Here is a 19,214-nt window from a genome sequence, read left to right as displayed (position 1 = left end):
GCAGGATCAAGATGAGTTAGAACACTTACCTATACAAAATCATCTAGTAGACCAAAACCAAGCTGCATAGCTAAATCCTGAACCTACTCTTGAGGTTAGAAGATCAAAGAGAGCAAGGAAACTGTTGAACCAAAGGTCACCCTCAAATATAAGGGCCAAGTGATATTGTATCCAAGGAATTGAAAAACCCTCTCTTGATAGGAAAACCTAAGGGATGTTAGAAAAATATGCAAATGTACAAGTTACAAGTTAAGGCTCACAAGTGAACCAAATTCATGGTGGATATATGCAAGATGGTTTAGTGGTTCGAATAGAGATGGTGTTACTTCTAAAAACTAAATGACTACTTGAAATATAAATTAGACTATGTTAAACTAGATTATGTTAAATCAATTGACATTACTTACATAGAGTGAAAGGAGGGACAAAGGAGTGAGGGACTGAACTCACTGAAACACTCAATTGTGGAGAGACCAAGGGAGGCCGAAGAGCACCAAAGGAATTAAGGAGATGAGAGATGACGATGTTGAAAATGCAGAGAAAAGCTTAAGTGGCTGACTGGCTACGATTTATGCTTGGTATTATGTATTGACTTATTGGCTGACTGAACCAGTCAGCCAGGGCTTCTAAGTATATGGGCCAAGTGTAATTATTTTGAGGGTTATATATATATATATATATATATATATATATATATATATATATATATATATATATAGTCTCTATCCAGAGTGAAGATTCACTCTGAAATTACAGAATGAAGTTCCAATTTTGGCACACTTTTCGGTCAAATGTTTTCACCATAAGTGATTCAATATTTAGATATATTATTCAAGATCATCTCTACAAAGTTTCATCCAATTTGACAATGGTTTTAGCTTTTAAAATTGAGATTTACACGAACGGTTCACGTTGAACAGTTTTAATTCATTCATTGATTTAATCTAATTTCAATACCTTAATGATGTCCGATTTAAATGAGATTTTGTATAGATGATCTTGAATAGAATACCTAAATATTAAATCACTTATGGTGAAAAAATTTGACCGAAAAGTGTGCCAAAATTGGAACTTTACTCTGTAATTTCAGAATGAAGCTTCACTCTGAAATTACAGAGTGAAGTTCCAATTTTAGCACACTTTTCGATCAAATTTTCTCACCATAAGCGATTTAATATTTAGGTATGTTATTCAAGATCATCTCTATAAAGTTTCATCTAATTTTGACAATGGTTTGAGTTTTTAAAATTGAGATTTACACGAACGGTTCACGTTGAACTGTTTTAATTCATTCATTAATATAATCTAATTTGAATATCTTAACGATGTCCGAATTAGATGAAATTTTATAGAGATGATCTTGAATAGCATACCTAAATATTGAATCGCTTATGGTGAAAAAATTTGACCGAAAAGTGTGCCAAAATTGGAACTTCACTCTGTAATTTCAGAGTGAAGCTTCACTCTGGATATGGACTATATATATATATATATATATATATATATAGCATGAGGGATTTTTTTTGCCATGAGAAGTGGGTGGACTTAGTCCACTCACCAATGTACTTGGGTCCTTTTGGAAGCGAGTGTATGCATGGATGTTGATTCTGTCAGTCATCAAGAGGACTTATACATTCTATGAAATTTGTTGTTTGTTCTGTATTTGACATATGGTTTCATTTATATTCAACTTTGCTCTTATGTTAGTGACATCTTTATTGGTTTTCTCGTCTTTAAATTCATGGATTCCTCATAAAATTAGTGTACAAGGAAAGGTGAATTTTGAAAATCTTTTCTTTGTTTTGGAAAAATTTCCGGTATGACTTATTGAGTTTATTGTGTACATTGTTACTTTGACAGGATGACCACTTCTGCGTTCAAGATTATTTTCTTGTTGGCAGGACTTCAGGAGCAAACACACCATCTTTTGACTTCCTTCTGGAGTTGAAGACTTTGACTAATCTGTTTTTTTTAACGAAATCCAAACTCCAACTATAGAGCTTCACTTTTTAGAGCATCTTCAACAGCTAATCTAAAACCCAAATAATCTCTATTATAGAAGAAAAACATCACTTTTTAGCTCTAATAGGTCATCTAAACCGTTCTCTATACTAAAGAAAATGAGAAAAGAGAGAAACAAAAATCTTTAGATTTGTAGAATTTTCAAAACAATCTCTAAACTTTATTTTTTACAAAAAATATCACTCTCCATCCTAAAAAAATAAAAATAAAGAATGATTTATCATTCATTCTCAGGTCTTGGTATAAATTATGACATTATAAGATTCAATTTGATTTTCATTTAATTATACACATTTGCATTTAATTTTATACAATAGAATAGAGGAGTTGTTGGAGTTGAGTCCTTTTTTTTAGAGATTTAGTATTTTCATCATCTATCTCTACTACTATAAAGTGAGAAGGAGAGTACCATCAAATTACGAACTGACAGATTTACCCTTCTATCATTAATTTCTCATAAATAAACATAGAGATTGTAAGGTAAAAAACAAAATACATAAAATTAAGAGATAATTGTGGACCTAAAATCCTGAGTAGTTGGTAGTGGAAAGTTATGATCAAAATTAACTTCCGTGAAAATATTCACGGGTAAAGAATAGTAATAGAGAATTTTAAAAGGAGTTGTTGGAGATGTTCTCACTATAACTACAACAACAAAAACACTTGCTTTTACATAAACAAATAGTTGTATGTAAAGAATCAATATTTAAATGCTGACTTTTGTAATTTGATTAATTCCTTACCGTTTCAATCTCTCTGTCTGAAAATACAAGATATAGAGAGCAACTCCCCCATAATCAGTGAGAGATTTGTAGAAACAAATCAGACTAACTTAGGAGCGTTGACATTTTCTGAATCCCAAACTAAGTGTGCCACTGAATATGGGAGATTGATTTGATTGACAGCAAATTCAATCTCAACTATTCTTTTGGAAAATACTGTAAACATAAACAGATTCTATTTAAGGAAATGGATTGAATGAAATACCAACCAATTAATTGACCCTAAGCATAAGCAATTTATTTCAACAAGGAACAATTTGATTAGTGCAAATCTTTCATATATCCAGGTGCTTGGAAGTACTTTCCATCTACGGTGAAGGAGGAACTTGAGCTTGAGTTCCTTGCTCTAGTGCAGAGAGATATGACTGTCAGTGAGTATAAGGCTCGTTTTGCACAGTTGTATCGGTTTGTTAGGCCGATGGATGTGACCTCTTTGGCTCAGAAGTTCCTACGGGGACTTAGGCACGAGTATAAGACCATCATAACAACACCTTGTCTGACTACAAAAGAGCGGATTTATGAGAGTGCCTTGAATTTGGAGCAGGTGAATAAGACTAGTGGAGCCAATGTGGAGTCTAGAGATGCTCGAGGAAAAGGGAAGGCAATCGCTTCAAGTGGTGGGTCTACGAGACATGGAGGTGGATGTTGGAAGAAGCTGAGGACCTATCACCCGACTCCAGCTAGGGTGGCGACTCCATCTGTTAGGGTTGCACCTGTCAGATAGTTGTCATCAGTGAAGTATTTCGCTTGCGGCGAAATGGGTCATTATGCCTCAGCTTGCTCGAAGCCGAGAAAGCAGGGATGTTTCAGGTGTGGGCATGTGGAACATATGGCTAGAGATTGCACCCGACCTCAGCAGGGTGGACAAGAGCACCAGCAAAGGCAGTTACCTGTGGGGACAAACTCAAGTATTTGGAGTGGGTTAGTGGGGCACAGGAGTGGAATGTACTTTGTCTATTTTTGACTACATTGCTAGAGTATTGTTTGATACGAGAGCATCACATTCTTTTATTTCTAGTTCGGTAGTGGAGGTGCTAGGTTTGATCCCTACATCTCTTAGAAGCTCTTTGTGTATCACTTCACTTTTTGGAGTGTCTCTTGAGCTTGAGACAATCTGCAATGCTTGTCCTATTGTGATCGGAGGTAGAGAATTATCTGCTTCCTTGATAGTGATTCCGGACCACACCTATGACATGATCTTAGGAATTGATTGGTTGATGCCACATCATGCCTTGATTGATTGTTTTGACATGGTAGTGTTTTTCCATGTCCCCGAAGAGCCAATTTTTCGTTATCGTTACCTCAAGTCAGATAATGTCATGAGGACAGGAGTCTTGGCACATGTTGAGTCTGTGGATAGGTAGATAGTTATCGCAGACATTGTTGTGGTGTCTGAGTATAATGAGATGTTTCAGGAGATACCGGGCGTACCTCCTCGGAGAGTTTTTGATTTATGCATTGATGTTGTACCTGGTACTGCACCTGTGTCGAATACACCTTATCGGATGGGGCAGAACGAACTTAAGGAGTTGAAGGTGCAGATGGATGGGTTATTGGATCAAGGGTTCATTAGACCTAGTGTCTCACCTTGGGGTGCGCCTGTGTTGTTCGTGAAGAAAAAGGATGGTTCACTACGGTTGTGTGTGTACTACAGGGAGTTGAACAAGGTGACCATCAAGAATATGAATCCTTTGCCTAGGATTGATGACTTGTTTGATCAGCTTAGAGGAGCTACGGTGTTCTATAAGATTGATCTGAGATCCAAATACCATCAACTCAGGGTGAAGGAGGATGATATCCCTAAGACGGTTTTCAGGACCAGGTATGGACACTATGAGTTTGTTGTCATGCCTTTTGGTCTAACAAATGCTCCTGTCATTTTTATGAGTTTGATGAACCAAATCTTTAGCCAATACTTGGATAAGTTTGTGGTGGTGTTCGTTGATGATATCTTGATATATTCCAAGTCCCAAGAGGAACATGTGAAGCATTTGAGAATTGTGCTACAAACTTTAAAGGAAGCAAAGTTGTATGTCAATCTCGAGAAGTGTGAGTTTTGGAAGGAAGAAGTTAAGTTCCTTGGTCATGTGGTCTCAAAGGACGGCATGTTAGTAGATCCATCAAAGGTGGAGGCGGTGAAGAGTTGGAGTCGTCCTAAGACTCATACGGAGATTTGTAGTTTCCTTGGGTTGGCGGGTTACTACCGGAGATTCATTGAAGGGTTCTCTAGTATTGCTTCGCCTCCGACCAAGTTGACCAAGAAGAATGTTAAGTTTGTGTGGGCAGAAGAGTGTGAGGAGGCCTTCAACGAGCTAAAGACTAGATTGACTACGGCTCCAATGTTGACAATTCCCACTAGTGGGGGTGGTTATGTCATTTATAGCGATGCTTCGCATCAAGACTTAGGGTGTATGTTGATGAGCATGGAGGTGTGGTTGTTTATGGCTCTAGACAGTTGAATGTTCGTGAGAATAACTACCCCTCACGATCTAGAACTCGCTGGAGTTGTTTTTGTCTTAAAGATTTGGAGGCATTACTTGTATGGTGAGAAATTTCAATTTTTTTCTGATCATAAGAGTTTGAAGTATTTGTTCTCACAGAAGGAGTTGAACATGAGGCAAAGGATATAGATGGAGCTCTTAAGGATTATGACTTCACTTTAGAGTATCATCCTGGAAAGACAAATGTGGTTGCTGATGCCTTGAGTAGGAGACCGAGGAGTATAAAAGCTTCTCTCATGGTTCAGGAATGGATTATGCTTGAGACTGCATCTGAGTTTGATCTTGTGAAATTAGAAGGAGAACCAACGACCGATATTAGTAGTGTTTCAATGCAGCCTACAGTAATTTCAAGGATCATTCAGAGTCAGGCACAAGATAGATTCTCATGAGCTAGGTTGGCAGATCTCGTGGTAGATTAGCTTGATGAATGTCCATATGAGTGGAAAATTGGATCCGATAGAGGTTTGAGGTTTGGGACAAGATTGTATGTTCCAGATTGTGCCGATCTCAAGGAGGAGGTCCTTTGTGTAGTACATCGATCTCGTTATACAGTGCACCCATGGAGCACCAAGATGTATAAACACCTCCGTAGGCAATTTTAGTGGAATGGGATGAAGAAACATGTGGTTGAGTTCGTATCAAAGTGCCTTACTTGTCATCAAGTGAAGGCAGAGCCTCAGCGACCTGCTGGCATGTTGAAACCATTGCCTATTCCGCTTTGGAAGTGGGAGCAAATTTCCATAGACTTTGTGACAGGATTGCCTAAGTCCAGGAAAGGGTCATGATGCAGTGTGAGTGATTGTTGATCGATTGATGAAGTCAGCACACTTTCTTCCGGTATCAATGAAGTACTCAGTGGATGTGTTAGGGAAGTTATATGTGGATGAGATAGTGAGACTCCATGGTGCACCTGTTTTCACTGTTTCGGATAGGGATGCACATTTTACTTCGAAGTTCTAAGTTAGTTTACATAAGGCTTTGGGTACTACCTTGGATATGAGTACAACATTTCATCCTCAAACTGATAGGCAGACAGAAAGGGTGAATCAGGTGATGGAGGATATGTTGAGGTCTAATGTTCTTGATTTTAAGGGAAGTTGGGAGGATCACCTGAGGTTGATTGAGTTTGCCTACAACAATAGTTACCATTCTAGTATCAGCATGGCACCTTATGAGGCTCTTTACAGTAGGCCATGTAGATCACCTATCTGTTGGGCTGAAGTTGGTGATAAAAGACTAATGGGTCCTGAGGTTGTTCATGAAACCTTGGAGAAGATCTCGATTATTCGAGATAGGATCCAAACAGCCAGAGTAGACAGAAGAGCTATGCAGACTAAAAGAAGAGACATGTCGAGCTTGAGATTGGTGACCATGTGTTCCTAAAAGTCTCTCCTATGAAGGATGTGGTGAGAGTTGGCAAGAAGTGAAAGTTAACTCCCAGATATGTTGGGTCTTTCGAGATTCTTGAGAAGGTAGGAGATTTAGCCTATTGGCTAGTTTTACCCACAAGCATGTATGATGTTCACAACATCTTTCATATTTCCATGTTGAGGAATTATGTACCAGATGAGTCACATGTGATTGATCACAGCTCAATTTAGGTGAAGGAGAATGCCACTTTTGTTGTCGAGCCAGTTAGTATCTTGGATAGATCGACAAATAAGCTTCGTAGGAAAGAGGTGCAGTCGGTTAAGGTTTTGTGGAGTCACCATGATGAGGGTGATGCCTCTTAGGAACTAGAGTCGGATATGAGGACAAGGTATCTTTGCGAAATTTTTATGCTTGGTAAAATCGCATTATATGTCTTCTCGTCGATGTCTTTGCGAAATTAAACCGATTTTAGAAATTTAAGGTTGAAAAACGTTTACGTTTCAATGGCTCAAGAGTTGACTTTTAACCCGTCGCTCATCTTTGAAACTTTCCTTCACGAAAGTTGTAGAGATCGGCGATACGAGTTCGTGGACACGCTGCACACTTTAATCGAATGTCATTTGTGAATGTTATTAGCAACGGAAGTTGGGTTTCCAATTTTGAAAAGATATGAAAGGACATTTTGGGAAACCCTAAAGATAACAAAAGCAAAAATGGAAACCAGACCGGTCGCTCGACCCTCGACCCCCTTTTCCCAGAAATCGCCTCATCTAGTCGATCTCGCTCGTCCGGCCGGCGATCAAGCCGCTACTGGTCCCAAACGACGCATTGCATCGTTCTCTCTCACCTAAGCCTAGATCCACACCTTGTAAAGCAACATTCACTGAGCCAAGACGTCTGCAAGTTTCTGTCGCCGTCGTCCTCGTCCTTTATTGTGACTCCAAGGCTCGGGGCTCATATCTGTGACAGATATGACTCTAATTAGGAAGTATCACTGTTTTGCTTGCTTATGTGCGTGTTTTATTTTTCGATTAGGAATAAGTACTTTGAATTACCAAAATAGTTTTAAATTAGATCTATTTATTTTAGTTTTTTTCTATTGATTGTAAACAAATACTACTCTAGTAATACATATTTAATACTTTGGTAAAAGCACCCAACCATTCCCTTTGCTCACTACACATGTCATTCTCTTGTGCCATTTTGGTACATCTCTATCACTTAACTAAAAAGAGGCAGACACCATTTTCTTCTTCTCGGTGGAATTCCTTCTTCCCTTCTTCTTTCGTTGTCTTCTTCTTCTTTTTCTTCTTCTTTTCTTCTTATTACCTTCTTGCACCTGGAAAAGAACCCAACTGAATAGAGATTCACTCAAGGCAAAATCTCCACAGAGACCACCGAATTCATTGCCCAAATCCCTTGTTCAATTTCAATCATTCTCTGTAAGTAATTTCTGAAATCTCCTCGAATTCACTTCTTGCGGTCTCAGTCCTTCAAGAGATTTTGGGATTCATTGGTCTTCAAATCATGTTTAGGTGGCTGGGCTGCTTGAATAAATTTGGGTGATTGAGGTGATTAGGAGTTGTGAGTAGATTTGGTGCTTTGAGTAGATTGGGTTTGTGTTGCTTGTTCCTAGTTGGAGAGTTTTTCTCTGAGGAGGTAGGGAAAATAATCTCTCTTCTTAACTTTGAATTTTAATTTGGTGTGTATGTGTTGTGATTGGTTGTGAGGCATCTCTGTGTTTTGTTGAGCTTGAGTTGGGAATCATTGCTTCTGTTGGTTTATCGTGCTTTATGGAATATATTTATATAATTACTGATATGGTCTTGATACTTGAGGTCTGTGAGTTTGAGAAAATCTGTTGGAAGTTTTGTTTTTGAGATGTTGAAGTAAGCCAATGTGGTCTGTGTATTCTTGCAAAATGAACTTGTTATTGTATTAATATATATATATATATATATATATCTATGTAGCACCGACAAGGCGCGACACGGGAAATCTTAAAAATCTAGATCCTGACATGGCGTCGACACGGCAATTTATATATAATTTAATATATATATATATTAATGTGTAAAAAATATATATATAACCCTACATAATAATTATAATATCAAATTAAAGTTCCAAATTCATTCAATTACATTATAATTCATAAGAAATTACATAACAATGTCTAAAGCATGTGATAAAAGTGGGAAGTTTAATTGATATTCATAACAAGATTAAACTAGCCTTCACATGGCTTCAATCAAACAAGAGACATGTCTCTTTCCCCAACACCTATACATACAAACAACCAAATATCAAAACATGTAGATCCAAGTAATTGTTCAACAAAATATTGATGACTAATAGCAATATATATCATAAACTTACCTTCACAAGTAGATCAAGACTCTATCTCATCTTCAAAAAATATAGTCCTCTCCAACACCGGTTCATCAAGGGACAAAGTGACAAGTTGAAGCATATCAACATTCCCCGATAACATAGACTCATGACCATCTCCCGCAATATCCCACATTGAATCCAAATCTTTTTTGTAACTAGGATCCCTCCTTGCCAAAAGACGAAGATTTGTGTGAACATACACCAAATCTTGTGCTCTTTGTGGTTGTAACTTGTTCCTCTTCAAACCATATATGAAACTATATGTACTCCAATTCCTTTCGCAACAAGAAGATGAACAAGGTTGATTAAGCAACTTAAAAGCCAAAGATTGGAGAAGTGGGGTGGAAGCTCCATAATTACCCCACCAAACAAGAGGCTCAAAGTGAAACTTATTTTCCAAAGCTTCGGGTGATGAATAATCTTTCATGTTCAATGAAAAATAAGCAAACTCTTCCATCACTTTGTTACGAATTTGACCATCCGGAAAGAGCCTTTGAAGACACTTCCTCCTTTCATTGTTGAGTTTGGCATCTCTATGTGGAGCAACCCGATTAGGGTCCTCTTCAAGCCATTGAGAGCTATAGTACTTAGGATTCAAAGAGTGAGCCATGCAATGAAGTGGGGTGGAACTCTTGGTCCACCTTGCAATTAATGTGGAGTACACCACTTCATAAAACCTTGTTACGGAACAATGCTCTTCTATGACATGTGCAAATTCGGGCTTGTAGATAGCCGTCTTTACTTTCTCTATCATTGTATCCCACCACTCATAAACTAAGTGAAGACAAGGCCTATCCATATCCCCCATCCTTATCATCTCATATATATGACCCATGAATCCAATCATACAATCAATCTTCTCCCAAAAATAATCATTCAATAGCAGAGCCTTCACATCTCTTGCTTTACTAACATCATCTTCTTTATACATGTCTCATCTTGGACTTATGACCATTTGTTACATGCCACTCTTCACTTCCTTAAACCTTTTAAGACTCACATAATGAGAAGCAAATCTTGTCTCGGAAACACTAAGCAACTTCAAGGTACAATGGTTATTATACATAGACAACCGCATGTTGTGATTCAAGATAAAGTTCTTAATGGTATAAACATTATTCACAACTTTCATAAGCCACCCGGTAAATGAGATTTTGCTTTCAAAGTATCCTTTAAAACAAGGTTAAGGGTATGAACTACACATGGTGTCTAAAATATGTGAGGGTGAGTACTCTCAACAATTGCACCAGCAGCAGAGCACACAGGTGCATTATCGGTCACTACTTGAACCACATTATCGGAACTAATTTCATTGATGGATTCCAAGAGCAATCTACTAACTTCAAACTTGTCTTTGTATTGCCCTTCACAATTTATTGCCTTCAACATAATAGCCCCATTGGAACATGCATCCATCATATTAATCAATGGCCTCCTTTGATCATCAGTCCATCCATCCGAACATAAACTCACACCGGTTTCTCTCCAAGTCTTCTTAATAGGTTGTAGCATCCGTTCAATATGATGTCTTTCATTATCAAGAAGTGTGGTTCTCAATTGATTGTACCCTGGAGAAACATAGCCTAGAATCTGTGAAGCACGACTATAAGAGTTCTGGTAGTGAGGATTCTTTGCTAGATTGAATGGCAGTCCACTAGTATAGAACATTCTAGCAACTTCAGCATCACATTGTTGTCTTTCTTCAATCTTGAAAGCTTTGGTTAGTTGCGGACTCACTCCCCTTCTCTTCTTCGTCGCACTATCCCGCTCCTCTAAGGGAAAATAACTCGAACCACTTCCTGTCAAACTTGAAGAGGGAGGCAAAGGAACTTTTCTAGGTGCTCGGTTACTCAACTGTTGTTGACAAGACTCTAGAAGTTCTAACATTTCCGACTGCTGTTCTGATGTGACTTTGGGGCAAGCAATGACACCATAACCTTTGAGTTTAAGAAAATGAGCCTTCACTCTTGAATGTGACCCATGAAAATTCCTTTTGCATATTTTACATGTAACAGAAACATTGTCTCCTTTGACTACCCCTTCCATTGTCTCCTTAGTAACATACTTCCAAAGTGGTGTATTTAGATTTTCCAGCTGAGCTGATTAAACACTTGGTTTTGTCTCAGCTGCACTTGAGCTCATCCTACTCAAATAAACACATCCTATTTATCATGACAGTCATCAAATGGCGTTGTATATACATTTTTCTCCTATTCAACAAAAATCATCTGTAGGACAATATTATAATAACCATATATATGAATTCACAGTAACAATTCCAACTATTTTCAGAGGCAGACAATCCCATCTATGTTATTAAGCAAAGATGCACGGATTCAAAGCTTTCAAAGTTCAAGCCTGTCCCATTTACATGCATCTATAAAAGTTTCAAGGCCTTGTACGCACGGGCTTCCATGTCTAGAATGGATGTACATATTATTTCACAGGTTTTGCTATGCTGTTTTAATTTTGAACACACCTATACATGCTAGTTTCTCATGTATCATGCATTGCTTGTCCTATCTTCTATATATGTTATAAATCAATGATAAGATAGACTACGGGCATTGATTAACCTTGCAAGTTAATACAAAAAATATATAAACACAAAATGATCTTCATAAGGAGGCTAACAGAATTCGTAATAATAGATAATATCAAAGAAGAGGCAAGCAACGTACCTATTTTCCTCCACACGAAGAACAAAGTATCTGCAAAACAAAACATACATCGACTGGTCAAACACAGTCAAGATGATAAAATATAATTCATTTAGGTTCTAAGGCTCTATAAATTCAATCTATGTGAGTACTGCAGTGGATTGATGTATAAATCTGTTGAGACACATAGAGTTTACAAGTTTTTAGGAGAAATAATGCAAACCTACTGCTATCAATTACAGGTTCCACCTGATGCATCTCTCTTTTTCTTAAAAATGCCCGAGCATATAGTTCACCTATTAATAAGTAAATCAGGTTATGGTCGGAAAAAAAGATGGAAACCATACAACAAGTTGATATGATGAGACTTGTTATAGTAAAATTAAGTATTCTCACCAGTGTTCTTCTCTTCAAGTCTGATAATGCAGTCTTCTTCTTTGCTTATGACTTTCGGTATTCCTTCACAAACCCATTTGTTTACATCCCATTCATTAGCCTTGGTTCTAAGCTCTGGTTCAGCAAAACAAAAAGAAATTTTGAAAGTGGAAAAACTGGAAAAGTTGCGGCCTCTCCCTGAGGTGTAGGTTTTGTTGTTATTTCTTTTTAATTCAAAATAGTGTGACGTGGCGTGTCGGAAACGTTTTGTCAACGTGTCGGTCAGTATCGGAAAAGTCAAAATTTCAGACACGCCACGTGGCGTGTCGGACACCGTGTCGGGACGTGTTGCCGTGTCGGGCAGTGTTGGACACTTCGACACTTCAGTCTTTGAAGTGTCGGTGCTACATAGATATATATATATATATATATATATATATATAGTCATATGTAGTCCTAGATTGTTTAACGTTGGTATTCCATCTCCAATTGTAGTACTACTCCCTTATCATGTGTTAAACTAAAATGGAATCCAGTTATTCTTAGTATCTGTCATGTTACCATATTATTGAGCTTCAGTCCTTGAACTCCATTCAGGCTTTTTAATAAATTCATTTCCATATGCTTCCGTTTCTTACCAAAGCATGTCTCCTTTATTACTCATTGAATGTTTCATATTTGAGTTTCATTGGAGTTCGGATTTGTAAGAGAACAGATTTGACTAAAAGCCAATTTCTGGGCAGAATTCTATTCTAAGCTTGAAGGGGGTTTCAAGCTATAACATATCGCTTTAAGGGAGTAAATAACTCTTGGAAAGCATTGTTGTTTGGATTTGATTTTTTTATTCGATTAGGCCCAAGAAAGTTATTATGGAAGGATTGTCTCTCTAGGGTGCAAAGACACCCAGAACCTGATCAGGATTCGCTACCTTGCAGAGGTTGCTTAGTGGTTAGCTGAGCGGTGGGCTCTAAGCAGTATTTGTTGAACCTTCAAATTGTATGAAAATGACTTTTCTAAATTTTGTTACAGAATTGGAGGCTAAAATTATTTATGTTGTTATTATTCGTCAGTCTTCAGAAGAGTGTTATTTGCAATTGTTTCATGTGACGAGTCATCATTTCTCCTTGTTGCAGTTCTTATGTGTTTCATTTATTAATGCCTCTAAGTTTGTGCTGAGCCTCTTATTACTTGTTCAGATTTACCATGTCATAGATTCAATTCAATTCAGTTCATTATAGTAGTCCTTACAATTGGATCCTTCTTCCTCTTCTCTTATTTTGTTGATCACCTTTCATTTCATATTATACGCTAATTTAGAATTCTTAGTTAAGTCGATTGTTTATCATACCTGCTGAACTTGTAAAACTCATTCCTTATTATATTTGTTCTTTCAGGTAAGAACTCTGTAAATGGGAGTGGTTCATTTATCCCTGAGTTGTCTTGAGGTGCTTAAATATGGAGTCTTACCTTGTTAAAGTACAACCTTGGCTGTGTTTCTTTTGGCCATTGTTTTTGCATTGTTGTAGATAGGCAACTATCTCAGGAGTTGTACTTCTATTTTTGATGTGTACATGTTGTATATTTAGTTGAGATATAAACATGGAGAAAAGGGTACTAAGGTGTGGTGGAGTTGTTTTGAAGTCAAATTGTACTTCTTTGTTATGAATGAAAGTTCGCTCTTTATTTTTAATTAGTCTATCTTCTAGTTTCACTAAAAACTTTGTAAAAATCATGTACAAGAACTGGAATTGTGGCCACATTTCAATATTTCAGTTGATATTTTCTTGCTCTATTTCCTTATCAAGTTTTGAATTCTTCTCTACTTCAAGTCAAATAAAAAAAACGTTTAGATGTTTAAAAGGAACTTTTATGCTTATTGTTTATACTTAAATCCACCACATTAGTCATAACCCCGTTTTGGATTCTGACAATATCTTCGGCCTCTTTCTTCACTCTGAAGGTGTTTTCGTCAACCTTGATGAGAATTTAAGGCCGCAGCTGCAACGTCAGAGAATCGAGGATGTAGCGACTTTCCAGCCACTTCCCAGCTATCTGGGTCTTAACACAAGTACGGTTACAATCTCCTCCTTGTGATCTACGTCTTTGATGTTGTAAGTTTTTTTCGATTTGATGAAGTTTGGGTGGAAGTGTTCGTGGTGCGCGTGCCACCGCCTAAGACAGCGCGTGGGAGGAAGTGGGGCGGCGGAGAGATAGTGTTAGGCCGTAGTTGATGCAGGTGGAAGGAGGAGTGGATTGGTGGCCGAAAATGAGGTCACATGCGGCTGTTTTGGCGGCGTGTGAGCACCACGAGCAACTGCCTGTGATGGCGCGTGAACAGTGTTTTGCGTGAACAGTGTTCGTCTGACCAGTATTTTTACCTGTAATTATTATCTGTTTTTTAAGCACGTTGTTATGCCACTAGGCGACCGACGAAACGAGTGAGAGAATCTCACTTATGGTTGTAGAAGTTTCACGCATGATTTAAGGTGAGTAAATCTCACTACGACAAGTCTACATTTGGCAGTGACTTGTATTTACGTTAAGACGCATTTAAGTTAATGTTTCAGTTTTCATTTAAACTATGTTTTTTTATTGTTTTCGATTAATTGTGGCGGATGGGACCGGAAGGGAAGAAAATGTACCTTCCAGTATAATGTTTTATTGGTGTGACTGTTATATAATTGTTGTGTAAGAGTCGCTTTGTTTTAGTACGATATAAACATGTGAGGATTGTTTTATTATATGTGGTTTTAACTTTGAGTCTTGTTAAAACGTTTTATGGTCTTCGGACTTGGTGATGTCATTTAAATCGAGAACCAAGCCTTTGGTCGGGTGTTGGTTACGATCTGTTAGAGCTCTAGTATGTTTATCGTGTACAGCATGAGGGGTAACCAGATGGGCTGCCCGGATCTCATGAGTACACATGTTTTAAAAATATGAATTGTTACATTTCCTTTGTTTTGTGTTGTATGTTTAAATGTCGGTTTACTCATACGAGCTGTAGAGCTTACTGGATTTTTGTTTACAATCCTGGTGCACCAAATCGATGGTATAGATGATAGTTCTGCAGATGAGGGTTAGCAGGCTCGTAGAGCTTACACAGAGGATTTTCTGAGGGATCCCCACATTCTTTTTTAGTGAAAATCGAGTGAATATTATATTTTCCAATTGTTTTGATAATTTTTAATGTATTATTCAAGTCGACTGAGTCGTACTTCAACTCAGTTTTGATACACTGTTGTTGTAAGATGTTTTCAATATATATTAGAATTATGTTAGAGTTTTCATTGCTTCGAATTCAAATTTTTATCATTCGAAATTCGGGACTGTGACAAAAATTAACAGAATATATGTTAACACTTTGCAATGGCTTAATGATTTAGTTCATGCTCAATCTCTTGGGCCTCTCAGAATATCAGCACCGGCTATAATCTTATCACAATACTTTGATAAGAATGACATTAAACTGACAAACTTGGGCTAAATTTCAATACATAGGACTAGGACCATACATATTGGGGAAGTGCCTAATCATTTAATGGTCAAACTCTAGGGGTTTCAGCAAGAATATGAGCTCCAATCATACTAAAAAGCGGCTCGTTATGAACAGAGTCTAATAGTGTTAGAGACAATTCAGGGAGAAAGATACAAAATAATCATCGTAGGTTGTAAACTGTATATTGTATTTGAATATGAAAAAAGATAATTGAAAATTAAGTTCATGACCCCAAGGCATCCTCTATCCCCGATGATCGGCCATGGTTTCTGAATCATGGTTCCAATTGACATGAATACATGAAAGCACAATTATACATGGTTTCCTAATATAACTAATGTTATTCAAGAGAAAGAAGTATGATTGTGGGTTCTCATTGGGAATCTGGGAAGTACCCAGATTTGATATACATATGGATCGTGGTCGCTCGATGGGTTGTATTGGAGGACTTTGACTCTCTCACACACTTCCTTGATGATTCTTATTTCCTTTCTTTGTCAAATTACTTTATTTGCTGATTATTTGGAATTTATAAGTTTTTTATTTTTCAGTTGGATATAAAATTTTGAAATGATCGAAGTACAAATTTAAAGAAGAAACTTAATGCTTGATCTATTGTTTGGCCTTGAAGATCGTACTGCACCTGAATCACAAGCCTGGTGTTTGGTATGCTTGTTTAATTACACTAATAATACTCTATTAGATTTTCTAATAAATGGGGAAAATGTAAAAATATGTGCCAAAAATTGTGATACTCGGTACATTTAGAAGCACCCCTTTTAGAATCCTTCTTCTCGTTAGTTTCTTATAGATCGATCATAACATCTTCTCTCTATTTGGGATCTAGAGGCAACGAGTATTTATATACATAGCCAACATAGGTCATGTGGGTTTGGTTCCCCATTATTTATTTGGACTGAATTTCATGGATTGGGCATTTGGGCCTGATGGATCGTGAATGGATGCGAAACAACTCAAAAAGGCATGCGAGTAAAAATTAATTCACTGACATTCGAAGATTAACGATCTAATTTTCCTCAATTTCTTTTTTCTACATACTAACATTTTAACTACGTGCACACTAATTTGCTTTATAAAATTTAATAATAATAATAACAATAATAATAATTGAGGAGTTGTAATCATAGACAGTGGGCAAAATTTCCTCCCACACGCCGATGTTTATTTATTTATTAATTTACAATTATAACCTATGTTGCATGGACACGGCTGTCTTATTGCGTATCGTGTGTCCGACACGGACACGGACACGCATGGACACGTCCAAATACGCAAGGACACGAGTATTCTATTCAGACACGGCTTGGACACGTGCAAATTCTGAATGGACACGCAAACGGACACTCCAAGATTGACAAGGTCACTGATTTTGATTGGATTCATGGCCTTAAGTTGCGAGAAGATCTTGTGAAGGTCTTTCCATATCATCAGAGATTCATAGACAGAGAAGCTCACCTTACGTCTCCTCATCGTTCAATTTTCGACTTTCGATTCTCTGTTCTTCAATTCTTCAATTTAGAATGTTTAATCTTGGTTGGGTCTAATGATTCTTATTGCTATGTGGAGAATTGTAATTGGGTATGTATTCATAAAGGTTTTGGAATTGGGTGAGGGGACGAACCGAAGGAGGTTCTGGTGTTGAAGAATGAAGACACCATGGCGGTTGTGAGGGATTAAGAGGAAAGAGGTTAAGTTGTTTGAGTAAAGAGAGAGAACCGTCAATTTCAAGATTTTCAACTACTCTAGTCTTTGGTTTTTCAACTAAGTTGCAACTAATTTGTTTTTTAGATAAATGGATTTCAACCCATTTGAATACATGTTTTATGATTTCAAATAAAGGGAAAAACCTATTGCCTATTAGATAAGTACCCCAACATTATTATCTTTATATGAGATAGACACCCTAATTATTTTTAAATATATATGATAAAATTATATTTAATTAATATGTCTATCACGTGACTGTGTCCAAAATAATTTTCATTTTACGTGTTCGTGTATCGTATTGTGTCCAATACGGACACTTGTGTCTCTGTCTGTGCTACTTAAATTATAACTATTGTCTAATATTTAAAGTTTTGTTCCGGGAGAATTACTATTATACCCTTGTGTGTGTCTTAGCCTAATAGGTTTCCTATTAGGAGATAGATTAGCATCTCCGTAATAGATTAGGACTCCGAATCCTACGGGATTGTGGTTTTGTAATGTCTATATATAGGCCCCATTATCATTCAATAATACACAATTTTTTCATCCTGAAACACGTTATCACGCACTTTGCCCTAAAACCCTTAACTTTTAGAGCCTTAGAATTTTTTTTTATTTTCTCTACCGCCGGCCGCCGTCATCTCCGGCCTCCAGCATCTCCTCGTCGGCGCAGCCCCTGCTCACCGTTGTTGCAGTCCCCCCGCTGCTACCCCTGCAGCCCCCGCATCGCAGCCCCTGCAGGCCCTGCTCGTAGCCCCTGCACGTTGCCCCTGCAACAGCCCTGCACGCACCCCTGCACGCAGCCAGCCCCGCACGCAGATTCTGCCCTGCCGCCCCTGCGACTCCCCTGCAGCCCTTGCACGCAGCCCCGCAGGGTATAATCATTGCTCGTCGTACTATGGTGATGACATTCATGCTGAGATGGACGATACTTTTGTCATCTACATACGATTTCGATCGTATCCTCCCAAGATTTTTATGTCATCGGACGAAGATCGAAAAGGAATTCATCAAGCAAATTCATGCATGACGATCGATTTGTAGAGAAATTTAATTATATGCGGTCTATTTGGCAGACCAATAAGTATGTTTTTCTTAAAGTTGCTGCTTTTGAAGATATATATATAAATTATCGGGCGCTATTAGCCTTTTTTTTCATGTCTTCTTTTCCGGCCTTTCTTATAACGCCGATGAGACCAAAGAGGGATATGATTCCCCTCTTGGTCGACATTTTTCGTGTGACAGTCCTGGGGGAGTCACGTTATTATTTAAAAGGAAGAAATCGATTTCGTGTGGTTGTCTGAGTACACCGCTGTTTTGGGTGCGATCATAAGAATCGCCGATATGCATCGATTATTTTGTGACCATATACATCACAACTCTTTCTAATTCCGGTTACATACTTGAATAGTTTCGATTATTCGAAACCTATACAACCCTCGTTTCTTATGGATGAGTCGTCTTCGCGACAGTTATTTGAATGTTTGAGTTTTCTTAAACTCATGTCTATAAACGATAATCCCAAGGTCTACGTACTCATTTATTTGAGTTGAAATTCATTACTCTGAAGCAGCACTATTTGCTGACAAAAGATTCCAAAAATAACACATTCTATGGGACACACTTAAAGTGATTCAATAAACGTCCCTGACAGTGGGAAGGAAGCTGGCGATGACACCATCGTACGTTGTGGTGTTGTTGGCGCCCGTGGTATTGCACCACAAAACAAGGGCGGCAAACGCAAAGATGGACTAATAAGGGTCATAGCTTCGGTCTTGGCTCCTACCTGGATAAGGGGGAGACCATTATTCTCTGGAATCAAAACCAGAAAGAAGCGAGATGCGTAGGCACAAGTATTTCGTCCATCATCAAGAGATATTCTCTA

General features: G+C 37.8%; 2 protein-coding genes across 2 annotated transcripts; both read right to left on the bottom strand.

The window, feature by feature from the left end:
- Window positions 1-9,068: 9,068 nt before the first annotated feature.
- On the bottom strand, window positions 9,069-10,001 carry LOC126795478 (uncharacterized). The gene has a single exon (XM_050522313.1). The coding sequence runs from the start codon at window positions 9,999-10,001 to the stop codon at window positions 9,069-9,071; it is 933 nt and encodes a 310-aa protein (XP_050378270.1).
- A 278-nt stretch (window positions 10,002-10,279) lies between these two features.
- Window positions 10,280-11,116, bottom strand: LOC126795477 (uncharacterized). The gene has a single exon (XM_050522312.1). It carries the CDS (start codon window positions 11,114-11,116, stop codon window positions 10,280-10,282), a length of 837 nt encoding a protein of 278 aa, XP_050378269.1.
- Window positions 11,117-19,214: the final 8,098 nt, after the last annotated feature.

Source organism: Argentina anserina, chromosome 5 (assembly GCF_933775445.1).
Source record: "Argentina anserina chromosome 5, drPotAnse1.1, whole genome shotgun sequence".
NCBI lineage: Eukaryota > Viridiplantae > Streptophyta > Magnoliopsida > Rosales > Rosaceae > Argentina > Argentina anserina.
The sequence above is the reverse complement of the archived record's forward strand: the minus strand, read 5'-3'. Positions and strand labels throughout refer to the sequence as shown.